The sequence below is a fragment of the Typopeltis vanoorti genome, chromosome 4, assembly GCF_054136105.1.
Source record: "Typopeltis vanoorti isolate ZY-2024b chromosome 4, IOZ_Tvanoo_1.0, whole genome shotgun sequence".
NCBI lineage: Eukaryota > Metazoa > Arthropoda > Arachnida > Uropygi > Thelyphonidae > Typopeltis > Typopeltis vanoorti.
In genome coordinates, this window is record NC_143552.1 from 65,346,874 (window position 1) to 65,361,148 (window position 14,275).

The 14,275-nt window shown below is 38.8% G+C and overlaps 1 protein-coding gene across 1 annotated transcript in view; it reads left to right on the forward strand.

Moving 5' to 3' along the window:
- The window catches only part of LanA (laminin subunit alpha), a 1,191,635-nt gene that overhangs the window by 901,096 nt on the left and 276,264 nt on the right, over positions 1 to 14,275 (forward strand). The window contains exon 44 of the mRNA XM_090391815.1: positions 6,658 to 6,796. Coding sequence (XP_090247941.1) covers positions 6,658 to 6,796 — 139 coding nt within the window. The remainder of the gene's footprint in view (positions 1 to 6,657; positions 6,797 to 14,275) is intronic.

Sequence of the window (14,275 nt, forward strand, 5' to 3'; positions counted from 1 at the left end):
GAGATATGCCAACTTTGATTGCCATATCTCGATATTTAGTAATTTTTTCCAGTTCTTTGTTGTTAATGTTGCTATCACTGGGTACTGGGATATCAATAATCCAAACCTGTCGATGTTCGATAATTGTGATGTCAGGTCTATTGTGTTCCAAATGCCGATCAGTTTGCATTCTAATGTCCCAGAGAATTTTTGCTGTTTTTTTCTCCAGTAATACTGTCTCTATTTTATGCTGCCACCAGTTATTAGAAGTAGGAAAGCCATACTTTTTGCATACATGCCAATGAATTATTTTGGCCATGATCATGGTAGTATTTATAGTCAGTTTGAGTTATCTTGCTCCAGGCACTGATTAGATGTTCTACAGTCTCGTCTTTCTGATCACATAATCTGCATTTGCTGTTATTATTGATGTTCAAAATTTTTGTTTTCATTGCATTAGTTTATAATGCCTGTTCTTGAGCTGCTACAATAAATCCTTCTGTTTCTTTTTTTAATATATTTATATTGTAGCCATTGCCCCGTCTTGTTCACATCAGTTTTGTCCTCAGTATCTTGAAGAAATGGCCATGCAAGGGTTTATTTTTCTAGTGCACATATCGGATATTTTGCTGTTCCTTTTTGTAATCAGATTTGTTTCCTGCTGCTTTTAGAAGACCCTCTTGTGTAATTGCTTGAAGCATTTGCTCAGAGCTATTGTCAATTTAACTTTTTAAGTTAATTTCTTCTTCTTCCACAATCTGTCTCACTTACAGCAGACTCTGTCAACCTATTCTCCTTGATAGGTGCAACCGGTCAACATTACTTCATGGATGTAATGCATGATTATGCTGTCACTAGTAATTAGAAGTACGAAAGCCGTATTTTTTGCATACCTGCCAATGAATTATTTTCGCCCAATTAATTAATTGTGCCACTTCATAAATTAGGTGATAGAACTCAAGCATCAAATTATAGGCAACAACAAATTAACTACAACAAGTGTTGTAGTTCAGTTCTTGGAGAAGCTTGTGAGAACTAGGATCAAGAATTGAGTTGATAACAATGGTATTTTCTTTGATGGACAGCATGGATTTGCTAAAGGGAGGTCATGTTTTAGTAATCTACTTACTACAATAAGGTGACTGCTTCCATGGACAGAGGAGGAGGATACACAGCGATATACTTAGATTTCACAAAGGCTTTTGATAGATTACCCATGATAAATTGATAGTCAAACTAGAGCGGATGCGGTTGGATATTAGATTGATGCATTGGATTGGAGATTGGCTATCTGATAGGTATCAACAAGTTGTATATGGGGGAGTGATATTCAGGAAAAGGAAAGTTACTAGTGGTGTGCCTCAGGGGTCTGTTTCAGGGCCATTGCTGTTTAACTTTTATATTAATGATATTGGCGAAGATTTGGATGGAAATATTCATTGTTTTAAAGTTGGGACAAACCATAAAGAGTAGAGAAAATGTTGTGGCCTTACAAGAAGACTTGAATAAACTGAGTGATTGTGCACAGGAATGGGGATGTGAGTTCAATGTTGCAAAATATAAGGTTTTAAAATTTGGAAAACAAAGATGGGATGCAAAATTTATGCTTGGTGAGGATATATTGTTGGAGGTGGAAGAAATAAGAGATCTGAGGGTGATAGTGGATAAGGATCTGAAATTTAGGGGACACATAGTCAAAATTGTGAAGACAACACAAAGGGAATGATGCAGAGGACACTGACTTGGAGAAGTAGGGAGATTCTTGTTCCATTGTATAAGGCTTTGATTAGGCCACACACACATTGACTATTGTGCCCAGATTTGGTCACCTGGTTTTCAGAAGGATGAAGAGATGTTGGAGAGGGTCCAGAGGCAACTGACTAAGGTAGTTTCTAACCACTTGAATGTCAAGTATGAGGAAAGATTGAGAAGATGCAACTTGCAGAGTCTGGTGGACAGGAGGAGGGGAGATATGATAGAGACCTTGAAGTTATTAAGGGGTTGTTATAGGATCAATGCTGGAGAGGTTCTACAGAAAATAATGGGAGATCAGGGGAGAACCAGAGGTCATCCCTAGAAGCTGTATAAGGAAGATGTGAGTAGGGGAGTGAGAAGCAGGTTTTTTTTTCATGCAGAGTTGTGAATGATTAGAATGCCTTGCCTGAGAGTGTGGTGTCTGCAGAGAATTTGAGTGTGTTTAACGCACAGTATGATGAGCTGTGTGTTTGATAAAAGGACCTCCTAGATGAGTGTGACTCCATGGGGTCTTGGGTAATCATAATAATAATGATACATAGTCATTAGTTTTATAATTTTGTAGTCCAATTTGTCCAGGTCTTCTTTTATCCAATCTATTATGCCAGCTGTGTATCGGATCACTGGTAAACACAATTAAAGCAATGAAATAGCCCAAGAATTCATTGCTTTAATTGTGTTTAGTTTAGTTTTCAGAATATTTTTAACTCTTTTGGTGTATTCTAATGCTACCTGTTGTTTAACTTTTGAGTGGAGAATATCACTGGCTTTGAAATATTCCTAGGTATTTATAGTGTTCATCTGCTGAAACTGCTTTTATATATTTCTCTTAATGAAAATCAAAATTGCTAGTGTCATTAAATTTCCCCTATTTAATAGATAAAATTGCACATTTATCTAACCCAAATTCCATATTGATGTCCTGACTGAAAATACGAACTGTGTTTAGTAAAGAGTTTATTTGCTGGGCCGATTTTCCATATAACTACAAGTCATCCATATACAATAGATGGAAAATTTTAATATTATTTTTAGAAATTTAATATCCAAGTTTTGTTTTCTTCAAAATCATAGACAAAGGTATCAAAGAAACGTTGAAGAGCAATGGTGACAAGGAATCATCTTGGAAAATTTCACCTTTAAAATTCTAATAATCCAAATCATTCATTATTGACTATTAAAATTGTTTTCCATGATTTCATAGCATCAGCCAGAAACGAACATATGTTTTTGCTAATTCCAAATATTTGTAGTGATTTTAGGATCTAGATGTGTGGGAGGGAATCGAATGCTTTCTTATAGTCTTTCCATACCATGTTTAAGTTAGTTTTTCATCTTTTTGAATTTCTGAGAATCATTTTATTAATAAGGATCTGCTCTTTTGTTCTTCTAGGTTTTTGAAAACTGCCTTTTTGTTCAATTGGATAAATTTGATTATCTGATAAGTGGTGGTATATGGAATTTGCTATGATTGCAGTGAACAGTTTGAGCATTGTTGGTAGGCATGTTATTGGACGATAGTTCAATAACATGCCTACTTATCTTTCATTCTTATCTTTCATGAAGAGAAAAGTGCATCCAGATATCACCCAGTCTTCCACTGAGCCTGACTGCAACAAATAATTAAATTTTTCTGCCATTTGATGACGTAGACTGGTTAGATGCTTTAACCAAAATCCATGCAGTTCGTCTTTGCCAGGTGCACTCCAGTTTTTCGTTCCAACCAGATTTTCAATAGTGCAGATTGTTTCATCCTTAGCTTTTGCTCTTGCAGTTTGCTACCATACTTCACTGTAATGATATAGGCTCTGCTGTATAGGAGCTGTTTTAGCTTATATTTATGTAAAGCTTTTAATAGTGGTAGTCTTATATGGTCATTTATGGAGTTCATGTTCCAATTCTAGCTTGTGCACTGATCATTTATTTAGTGATAATGACATTTTGCATTTGTTTTTGTTTCATTTCTTTTTCTATTTCCTTAAGGCATGAGGCATCTTAATTATGTTCAGTAGGATTATCCCAGATTGACTTCCAAATTTGAGTGTTTCTTCTTTTTCAGGTGAATGATTGTTTGCATTTGTATTTCTCTGGAGAGACTGAAAGAATTGACGTTTGTTCTGTTGAAATTGCGTATTTTGTACATATTGGTTTATTCTTGCTTCATATCTTTTAATTTTCTGTGCAGTCACTATAATTCTTTGTTTTAGCTCTTCAGTAACTTCAGCAATTGTTTTTTTGGCCAAATTATGTGTGTTAATCAGTTTATTTTCGATGTTATTATTTTTAAGCTGTCCTTCTTTAAAACTGTTTAAGTTGCTCAAATCAGATCCAGATTTTGACTTTTTTGTTGACGAAGTTTGTTGACTTTTCGTTCCAACCAGATTTTCAATAGTGCAGATTGTTTCATCCTTAGCTTTTGCTCTTGCAGTTTGCTACCATACTTCACTGTAATGATATAGGCTCTGCTGTATAGGAGCTGTTTTAGCTTATATTTATGTAAAGCTTTTAATAGTGGTAGTCTTATATGGTCATTTATGGAGTTCATGTTCCAATTCCCTGACTTTATTTTACACTGCACTTCTATCAAAACATTCTGAGATGTGTTGTCAGCTTGATGCTTACTGTATAATAAAATTAGTTTAATCCTTTATCCAAGTGTGAGCAAACAAAGTTTGTGCCTGAAAGTATCTTCAGGACTGGGGTAAGGTGGTACAACACCAGGGCAACTCATTGCAAAGGTGGAGCAAGCTACCAACACTCCTATCTCAGTATCTCCTATAATGCAAAACACATCTCCTTGCGGATATGTCTAATGTTATGCATTAAGGGAAGGGCCACTACCCAGACTAGTGTCAACTTTTATTGAGGTCTCTTCAGTGGGAGCAGGCCCAACTGGAGATACCAGTCAGAAACATTAGCAAGGTCATCTCTCTCTCTCTCTCTCTCTCTCTCTCTCTCTCTCTATAGGAGTTGCCAAATGGTGTGCCACCCTTTTTTTAATAAATTACTCTGGATTTAGAGAAAGATGTTGGATAAAGGATTAAACAAATTTTATTATACTCTAACCAAGTGAAAAATAAACTTTCAACATCTTTCTCTAAATCCAGAGTAATTTAATAAAAAGATGGCACACCGTTTGGCAACTCCTATAGGTAGAGATGACCTTGCTAATGCTTCTGCTTGGTATCCCCACTTGGGCCTGGCTCCCACTGAAGAGACCTCAATAAAGGTCGAAACTAGTCTGGGTAGTGTACCTTCCCTTAATGCATAACATTATACATATCTGCAAGGAGATGTGTTTTGCATTATGGGAGATACTAAGATAGGAGTAATGTTAGCTTGCTCCACCTTTGCAACGAGTTGCCTGGTGTTGTACCACCTTACCCCAGTCCTGAAGATACTTTCAGGTGCAAATTTGTTTGCTCACACTTGGATAAAGGATTAAACTAAATTTATTATATTTCACATATACAGTTTCACATATACCTTTCAAGGAGACAACATAAGATGAGTTGTAATAATTAATTCCATGAGTTGTATAAAGAATTGGCAAGCAGGGTGACTCGGTTGATAAGGTAGCAGAAGTGCACTATGACAGCACTGTAGAGATTTCTTTCAATATATAGACAGCAAGAAAACAGTGATTATGGTAGTATGGCATTGTTTGGAGAAAATTGTATATAAGGACAACTGCTGTGGAGGATATATTTGAGATATTTTATGAACAGTTCACAAATCCAGAGTAATCTCTTAGACATGGCCTCTGTACCTTTTCCACAATTAATTTATTATTATTATTATTATTATCACCCAAGACCCCATGGAGTCAAAGACTCATCTGGGAGGTCCTTCCATATATACACACAGCTCGTCATACCATGCTTTAAACACACTCCAATTCTCTGCAGACATCATACTCCCAGGTAAGGCATTCCAATCATTCACAACTCTGCATGAAAAAAAACCCTCCCCCTTACTCTCCCCCCCCCACAGTCTCCAGGGATGAGACAGTGTGGGGGGGGGGACATCCACCAGACTCTGCAAGTTGCATCCCCTCAAACCTTCCCCAAACTCGACATTCCAGAGGTTAGAAAAGAACCCCAGTCAGTTGTCCCTGATCCCCCCCCCCTCCAACATCCTCATCCTTCTGAAAACCAGGTGACCAAATCTGGTCACAATAGTCCATATGTGGCCCAATCAAAGCCCCACACAATGGAACAAGAATCTCCCCACTTCCACAAGTCAGTGTCCTCTGCATCATTCCCAGAAGCCCCTGTGCCATCCCCACAACTTTGGCCACGTTTCCCCCCCAAATTTCAGATCATGCGATAATCTATCAAAAGCCTTTGCAAAATCTAAGTATATCACTGTGCACACCCACCTTCTGTCCAAGGAAGCAGTCACCCCATTGTAACAAGTAAGTAGACCACCAAAGCTTCACATGACCTCCCCCAGCAAATCTGCACTGTCTATCAAAGATAATACCATTGTTGTCAACCCAATTCTGGACCCCCAGTTCTCACAAGTCTCCCCAACAACCCAGCCACAACATCTGACACACACACACACACACACACACACAGACAGGCCCATAGCCCGATGCCCGAGCTCCATCACCTCCCCCGTGAAGCAGCACAATCCCACCCACCACTCTCCAGGAACCCGATCCTGTGCAAGACTCATTAAAAAAAAATTTGTCCCCTTCAAATCCTAGGGACCAAATTTGAGAACAATAGTCCATGTTTTGTCTGATCAGGGCTTTATGCAATGGAATAACAACTCTTTATCTCTGCAGGTCAGCATCAGAAATTAAATTTTAAGTCTCTTGATATTTAATAATGTCAGTGTATTTATCTATTCTTTTTTAAGGAAAAAAAATAATATGCTCTAATTTTGTAACAAATTTTTTTACGTCATTTTTAGTTTATTAGCTGACACAAGAGACAGTGCAGATGGTGCAGTGAAGGCAGCTTCAGCATATAATACTATTGTTGATGCCATTAATGATGCTTTAAATTCTTCCCAAGCTGCAGTCAAAGCTGCTGGTGAAGCAGGAATTATGGTAAGGCAGTTAACTTGAAGACATTATATATATCTTGTTTGTTTATTTAAGGAATCCTTCCTATTATTATTATATTTCTGAATTCAGTTGACATTGTTCATAGTCTAAGTGTACAAAAAAAATGTAACAAAATATTCACATCACTGAAAAATGTCCAATTTGGTCCTCATTGAAAGGTTTAAGAATTGACTGTATATAAAATGTGAGATGTTCCTAATGCTGTTTCCTGGAGTTGAGATGGTGATATATATGGAAGTCTCAGCTCTTCTAGGTATTTCATTAACAGTCTTGGTAATGTTCCTAGTGCTCCTATGATATTTATACCTGTTGTCGCTCTTTTGTTTCAAATTCTTTGAATTTCAATCTCTAGATCTTCATATTGTTATTATTACGTGACATCTCCAGGGAGTCTGAGGACTCATTAAGGGAGGGACTACTCTACATCTCTGTCTCCACTACACAATCCACCAACTACAATGAACCACAACTACACCAACACTATCTACTGCCAACCACCATCACTAGTATTTTCACAGACACTACAAACATCCATGGCCATGGCGGGATTTGAACCGCAGCCTTTTGGCTGGAGAGTGGATACGCTAACCACTCGGCCAACATATTTTGTCAAATTTCATACACTTTTTCTTCTGCTCTGCTGTTCCTTGGTATCACCTTATCAATGAGTAGACCATATGCGTTGCTATTTGACCACAGTCTTATCTGGAATGTTGTGTTTTCACATGTCTATATGCCTGAATTTTATAGTCCTGTAACAGCTTTGCACTTTTCATTATCAATAACTTTTTCAATTGCATATTTCCAAATGGTTTTACTAGTTAAAAAAACATATTTCCTACACAAAACTATACACAATTTCCAATAAAGTGGTGCCTCGTAGTTCATATTTAATTCGTTCCAGAAACCTGTTCTAACTATGAATCTTTCGAAGTCTGAATCAAGATTTTACATAAGAAATAATGGAAAGCGAAATAATCCATTCCCATATCCAAAAATTTTCATTAATTTTTTTTTATTTTATCTATTTTAGGTTTTTTAAAGTTAATAACTCAGAAAAAACAAAATAATCTTATATTTATTTTATTAATTTTAATTATTACAACATGAAAATATTACAACAGTAAAGAATATATTTTTAATATAAAAATCACAAAGACAAAAATAATGCTCCTGTTGTTAAGTATCTTTCTTTCTGCTTCTTAGCTGGAGTTGAGAATGCTGATCCATGTTCTCTTTTTTCTGCAGAGAAGAATCTATCTATCTAATGTTGTTTGGTGCTGACGATTTTTTTTGATATTTTTGAAATAACCCATCACGTTGTCATTGAATAAGTTGATATTCCTGGTCGCTACTGTCTTATTAGGGTGCCATTTTTCCACAATAGCTTGTGTTCTAACCCAAACAGAGAACAATTCTTGAAGGTCGGCATTGGAAATGCATCCTTTGGTATCCTTCTCTTCCATAAAAATTTCTTTTTTCACTTCTTTTTGTTGTTGATCATGAAGATTTTGAAGTTCTTCTGTGCTGAGTTCGGTTTTATGATCATCTATTAACTCCTCTACATCCTCATCACTCACCTCTAATCCTATAGCTTTACCCAAAGACACAATTTCATTTACAACAGACTCTTCTTCACAGCTTACTACTTCACTGACTGAAATACAATCTGGCCAGAGTTTTTTCCAAGCAGAAATCATTGTTTTAATAGCAACTTGTAGGCAGGAAAGTAATGGGATGATCAGGGATCAAAAGGAAACAGATGGAATTGCAAAGGGTTCTAAAATAAAGAAGCAGAAAGGGAAATGGCCCCAGTCCAGCATGGAGAGATCACATCGAGTGAGTGGTATCAGTGGAACTAGCTGTAGATCCAGAAATGAGTTGTTGTGTTTGTATACCAATGCTAGAAGTATAAGAAACAAGGCGGATGAAATGGTTGCACTAATTGCGTCTGTGCACCCAGAGATTGTCGGAATAAGTGAGACATGGTTAGATGAGGATGACATCCTGACAGGAATAGAGATGGAAAGGTATGATGTGTTTCGTGAGGATAGAAGGGGTAAAAAGGGAGGGGGAGTGCTATTGATGATAGAGAAAGAGTTATGTCCATACAAGGTAGAGATGCAAGAGGGAAATGGGGCCAGTGGTTTTGAGGCAGTATGGTGTGAGATAGAGGTGAATAGAATCAAATACTTGGTGGGATGTTGTTATAGACCTGGTAATGTGGATGGTGGTGATAGTGAAATGTATAGTCAAATAAGCCAAGCAAATAAGAAAAGGGTGATCATTATGGGTGATTTTAATTATGGCAATATAGACTGGAATGAAGAGATAGCAACTGGAAGTAAAGAAAATGAGTTTCTTGAGTTTTTGAGGGATAACTACCTCAGACAGTATGTAACAGAGGGCACAAGAGGATTAAGGGTCTTGGATTTGGTCATCTCATCGGAGGATGTAATTATCAATGAGGTATCAAATCATCCACCAATTGGTGAAAGTGACCATGAGGTGATTACTTGGGTGGTTGCCAGCAGTGCAAGGACCCCTGTGAAAAAAGGGCATATGTGGAACTACAAGGGGGGGTGATTATGAAGAGCTCAGGAGACAGCTTGCGGGTGTAGCATGGAATGAGGAGTTAGCTGGAAAAGAGATCAATGCAGCTTGGGGGATTTTCAAAAAATATTTAGTGGATGCAATGTCTAAATGTATACCACGGGTGAGAAGGTTAAATAAGTTAGGTGTGAGATGGATGAATAAAGAGATTAAGCATGCAATACAGAGAAAAATAGCATTGTGGAGGAAACATAAGAGAAGTGGAAGTAACCAATTTCGTGAGTTCTACAAAGACCAGGCAAGGAGAGTGACTTGGTTGGTGAGAGTAGCTAAAGAGAGGTATGAACAGCAGTTAGCTAATGAAGCTAAAAAGAATCCTAGGGAGTTCTTTCGATATGTAGCCAGCAAAAGAAAGAATGATTATGGAAGGATGACATTGATTGGAGGAAATGGTATAAAGACATTGAAAATTTATTTATCACTAGGTTAGACTATAATAGATTTAGTTTAATCCTTTATCCCAGTGAGAGCAAACAAAGTTTGCGCCTGAAAATATCTTCAGGACTAAATATAGTGTTGTACTATCTTATCCAGTAAGTAGTGCAACACCAAGGCAACTCGTGGCAAAGGTGGAGCAAGCTACCAGGCACTTCTAACCCAGTATCTCCCATAATGCAAAACACATTTCCTATGTGGATATGTATACTGTTATGCATTAAAGGGATTGGCCATCTACCCAGACTAGTTTCGACCTTTATTGAGGTAGAATGGGAGTTCATGCCTTTCATCACTGGCCTCTTTAGATTTAAAAAAAAAGTTGTGCTGAGAGTCAGCTTGATAGAGAGAGAGGAGAAGAAAGATAGAGTGGATAGTAGTAGGTAGTTAAAAGAGGCCTCAGTCGATCCACCTGGTCTGACTTAAATGCCAGCACCAAGCAGATCTCCGACATTATCTCCCTCCATCCGTTCTCCTCCGCGTTCTCCGGCCAGCCACCTCTTCAGATGTCTGGCCGATGAAAGAAGTGAAAAAACAAATGCAGGAAGACACACATAAATTGAAAATCAAAAGAACTAGGACACACATAAACAGAAACAACAAAGGAGCTAGAACACGCATAAAGAGAACAATAAAAGTCGGTGAATTAACAGAAAAGTACTGCAAGAACGGGGGAAGAGCCTGGCCCGAGTGATGCAGCCTGCAAGGAGCTGCACCGCCTCGCTGTAAGCCTTCGCTGCTCGGGTTCTCAGGTCTGCCCCCTCCTATGTGGATTAAGCGTGAACATACAAAAACAGAACCAAGAAACTTAGAAGGGGCTTTTTTTTTTTTTTTTTTTTTTTTTTATGTCATATTTGCCCTGCTATCTCTTACCGCTTCCTCATAGTCTTTTACCACGTTTTCCATCACTGTGAGTACGTGTACTGACTCTTCATCATTAAGTTGCCATATTCTCTTCAAGCATTCATTCCATTCCGCTCGGTCGTAAGTGACTTTCCCAAACTTGAGCCATATTCTAAGACTCTCTAGCTCACCTTCACATTGCAAAGCCACGTCTCCCTTTTCCTGTACAGCTGTGTGGACTTTGTTTTTTATCTCGGGTTTATTCCTAAGATAGAATAGGATTCGTTCTGTTACATTCGAATATTCATATCGGGGTTCTTTTCTTTTTACCGGTTTTGTAATGGCGTGAGAAGAACTGGTGTTTGTATCCTGTTTATTTCGTTTCATTTCTCCTTCTTCTTCTGGTGTGATGGGTCGTTTTGTTGTACTGGTGTTGATTTCCATTTCCTCTGTTTCTGTACTGTTATTGTTGCCTTCCGATTCATTGGTGTAAGATTTCATAGTGTTCTGTTTCTTTTTCATCCTAATTCTCCCTTCTGCGTTCCTCCCAGTAGTCGTTGCGGTAACTGGCGGTTGGAGGGCTGGAAACTCTTCTGGTTCAGTTGTTTGTGGTTCGTTTACTGTTTGGCCGGTAGCTCGAGAGTCCTGTGTTGTGAGCTTAGGAATGGCTACTGCCACAGGTGTTATGGAGCCTCCTGCCCTTTCTGCAAGGGTCCTATTAGGACAAATATCTATTTTATGGGATGTGTTCCCACATTAACGGCACGGTGACTCACATTGATTCAATGTGTGTTCTGTCGATAAGCAGTTGCGGCATGTGTTGTTTTTCGGGCAGTGAGCGCTAAGGTGACCCAAAGCGGTGCACCGAAAACATTGTTTTCTTACGCCTGGATAATTGACTATTACTCTTGCTGAGCCTAAAAAAATCAAGTTGGGGACCTCGGTTTTCATCTCGATTGAAATGCTCACTTCCCCTGATTTCCACTCTGGGATATCCGCGTCTTGTCCGAATGTTACGTTTCGGACAGTCCCCCACTTGGAGAAAATGGTTTTAATGATTTCCACCCCTTTCTCTAGATATTCGAGTGGAAACCTGTCAATTTTTATGGATTTTAAAATACTTCCGACTAGGAAGGGTAGGTATTTTTTCCCTTCACATTCTACACCCTTAAGGAGCGTTTCTCTTGTTTCTATGTTGTTTGTTACTACTTGGAATCTACCCCCCCCGTAAGGGGTAAGCCCATAAATACTTTCTGCTTTGACGACTATGAGAAGAGCTCTCACAAACGTCGCTTTGTCGATGTTTGGGTCAATTTCGATCCCGAGAGTACGAACTCTTGGCAAGAATTTCGACATTGTTTAAAAGCAAATACCTTACCAACGGAATAGCAAATTTCAGTCCCCAAAAGGAAATACCCTAAAACGGACCTGCACCGATTGGAACGAGGCCGCAAAAAATAAAAACCAACAAAAGAAAAACTAGAAGGGTTCTTACCAAACAATACTGTAATAGGAGCTCTCTCTCGGGATCTGGTAACTGGCAACTGGAATCCAAAAGAAGACTGGAACATGGAGCTTTCTCTCGGGGCCGCTAAATCTGGAACTTGAGGTCTCTTCAGTGGGAGCCAGGCCCAGAGCTGGAGATACCAGGCAGAAGCAGTAGCAAGTCATCTGTGCCTATGGGAGTTGCCAAAAGGTTTATCACCTTTTTTAAAAATTACTCTGGATTTAGAGAAAGATGTTGAAAATTTATTTATCACTAGGTTAGACTATAATAGATTTAGTTTAATCCTTTATCCCAGTGAGAGCAAACAAAGTTTGCGCCTGAAAATATCTTCAGGACTAAATATAGTGTTGTACTATCTTATCCAGTAAGTAGTGCAACACCAAGGCAACTCGTGGCAAAGGTGGAGCAAGCTACCAGGCACTTCTAACCCCAGGCACTTCTAACCCAGTATCTCCCATAATGCAAAACACATTTCCTATGTGGATATGTATACTGTTATGCATTAAAGGGATTGGCCATCTACCCAGACTAGTTTCGACCTTTATTGAGGTCTCTTCAGTGGGGCTTGCTTCAGATGACTTGCTATTGCTTCTGCCTGGTATCTCCAGCTCTGGGCCTGGCTCCCACTGAAGAGACCTCAATAAAGGTCGAAACTAGTCTGGGTAGATGGCCAATCCCTTTAATGCATAACAGTATACATATCCACATAGGAAATGTGTTTTGCATTATGGGAGATACTGGGTTAGAAGTGCCTGCTAGCTTGCTCCACCTTTGCCACGAGTTGCCTTGGTGTTGCACTACTTACTGGATAAGATAGTACAACACTATATTTAGTCCTGAAGATATTTTCAGGCGCAAACTTTGTTTGCTCTCACTGGGATAAAGGATTAAACTAAATCTATTATAGTCTAACCTACTGATAAATAAATTTTCAACATCTTTCTCTAAATCCAGAGTAATTTTTAAAAAAGGTGATAAACCTTTTGGCAACTCCCATAGGCACAGATGACTTGCTACCGCTTCTGCCTGGTATCTCCAGCTCTGGGCCTGGCTCCCACTGAAGAGACCTCAATAGTCTAACCTACTGATAAATAAATTTTCAACATCTTTCTCTAAATCCAGAGTAATTTTTAAAAAAGGTGATAAACCTTTTGGCAACTCCCATAGGCACAGATGACTTGCTACCGCTTCTGCCTGGTATCTCCAGCTCTGGGCCTGGCTCCCACTGAAGAGACCTCAATAAAGGTCGAAACTAGTCTGGGTAGATGGCCAATCCCTTTAATGCATAACAGTATACATATCCACATAGGAAATGTGTTTTGCATTATGGGAGATACTGGGTTAGAAGTGCCTGGGGTTAGAAGTGCCTGGTAGCTTGCTCCACCTTTGCCACGAGTTGCCTTGGTGTTGCACTACTTACTGGATAAGATATCCACATAGGAAATGTGTTTTGCATTATGGGAGATACTGGGTTAGAAGTGCCTGGGGTTAGAAGTGCCTGGTAGCTTGCTCCACCTTTGCCACGAGTTGCCTTGGTGTTGCACTACTTACTGGATAAGATAGTACAACACTATATATTTAGTCCTGAAGATATTTTCAGGCGCAAACTTTGTTTGCTCTCACTGGGATAAAGGATTAAACTAAATAAACTAAATCTATTATGGTATAAAGACAGCTGTTGCAGAATGTGTGGTGGAGATACTTAATGAGCAGTTCATAAAGATCTTTCAATCTTGTGAATGTGACTTCATGGAGAGATTAAGAGCAGTTGATGATGGGGAGGAGAGACTAACTGTAAGTGAGCAAGAGGTGTTTGGGGAGTTGAGTAAACTAGATGTAAATAAGGCTGTGGGACTTGATAATATATCACCGCGTATTCTGAAAGAATGTGCCAGAGAGTTGACACCTGCCTTGACATATTTTTTTAATACGAGTCTTGCACTTGGTCAAGTCCCTAAAGAGTGGAAGGAGGGCAAGATTGTGCCACTTCATAAAGGAGGTGATCGAACTCAAGCATCAAACTATAGGCCTATCTGTGTGTCAGGTGTTGTGGTTAAGTTGTT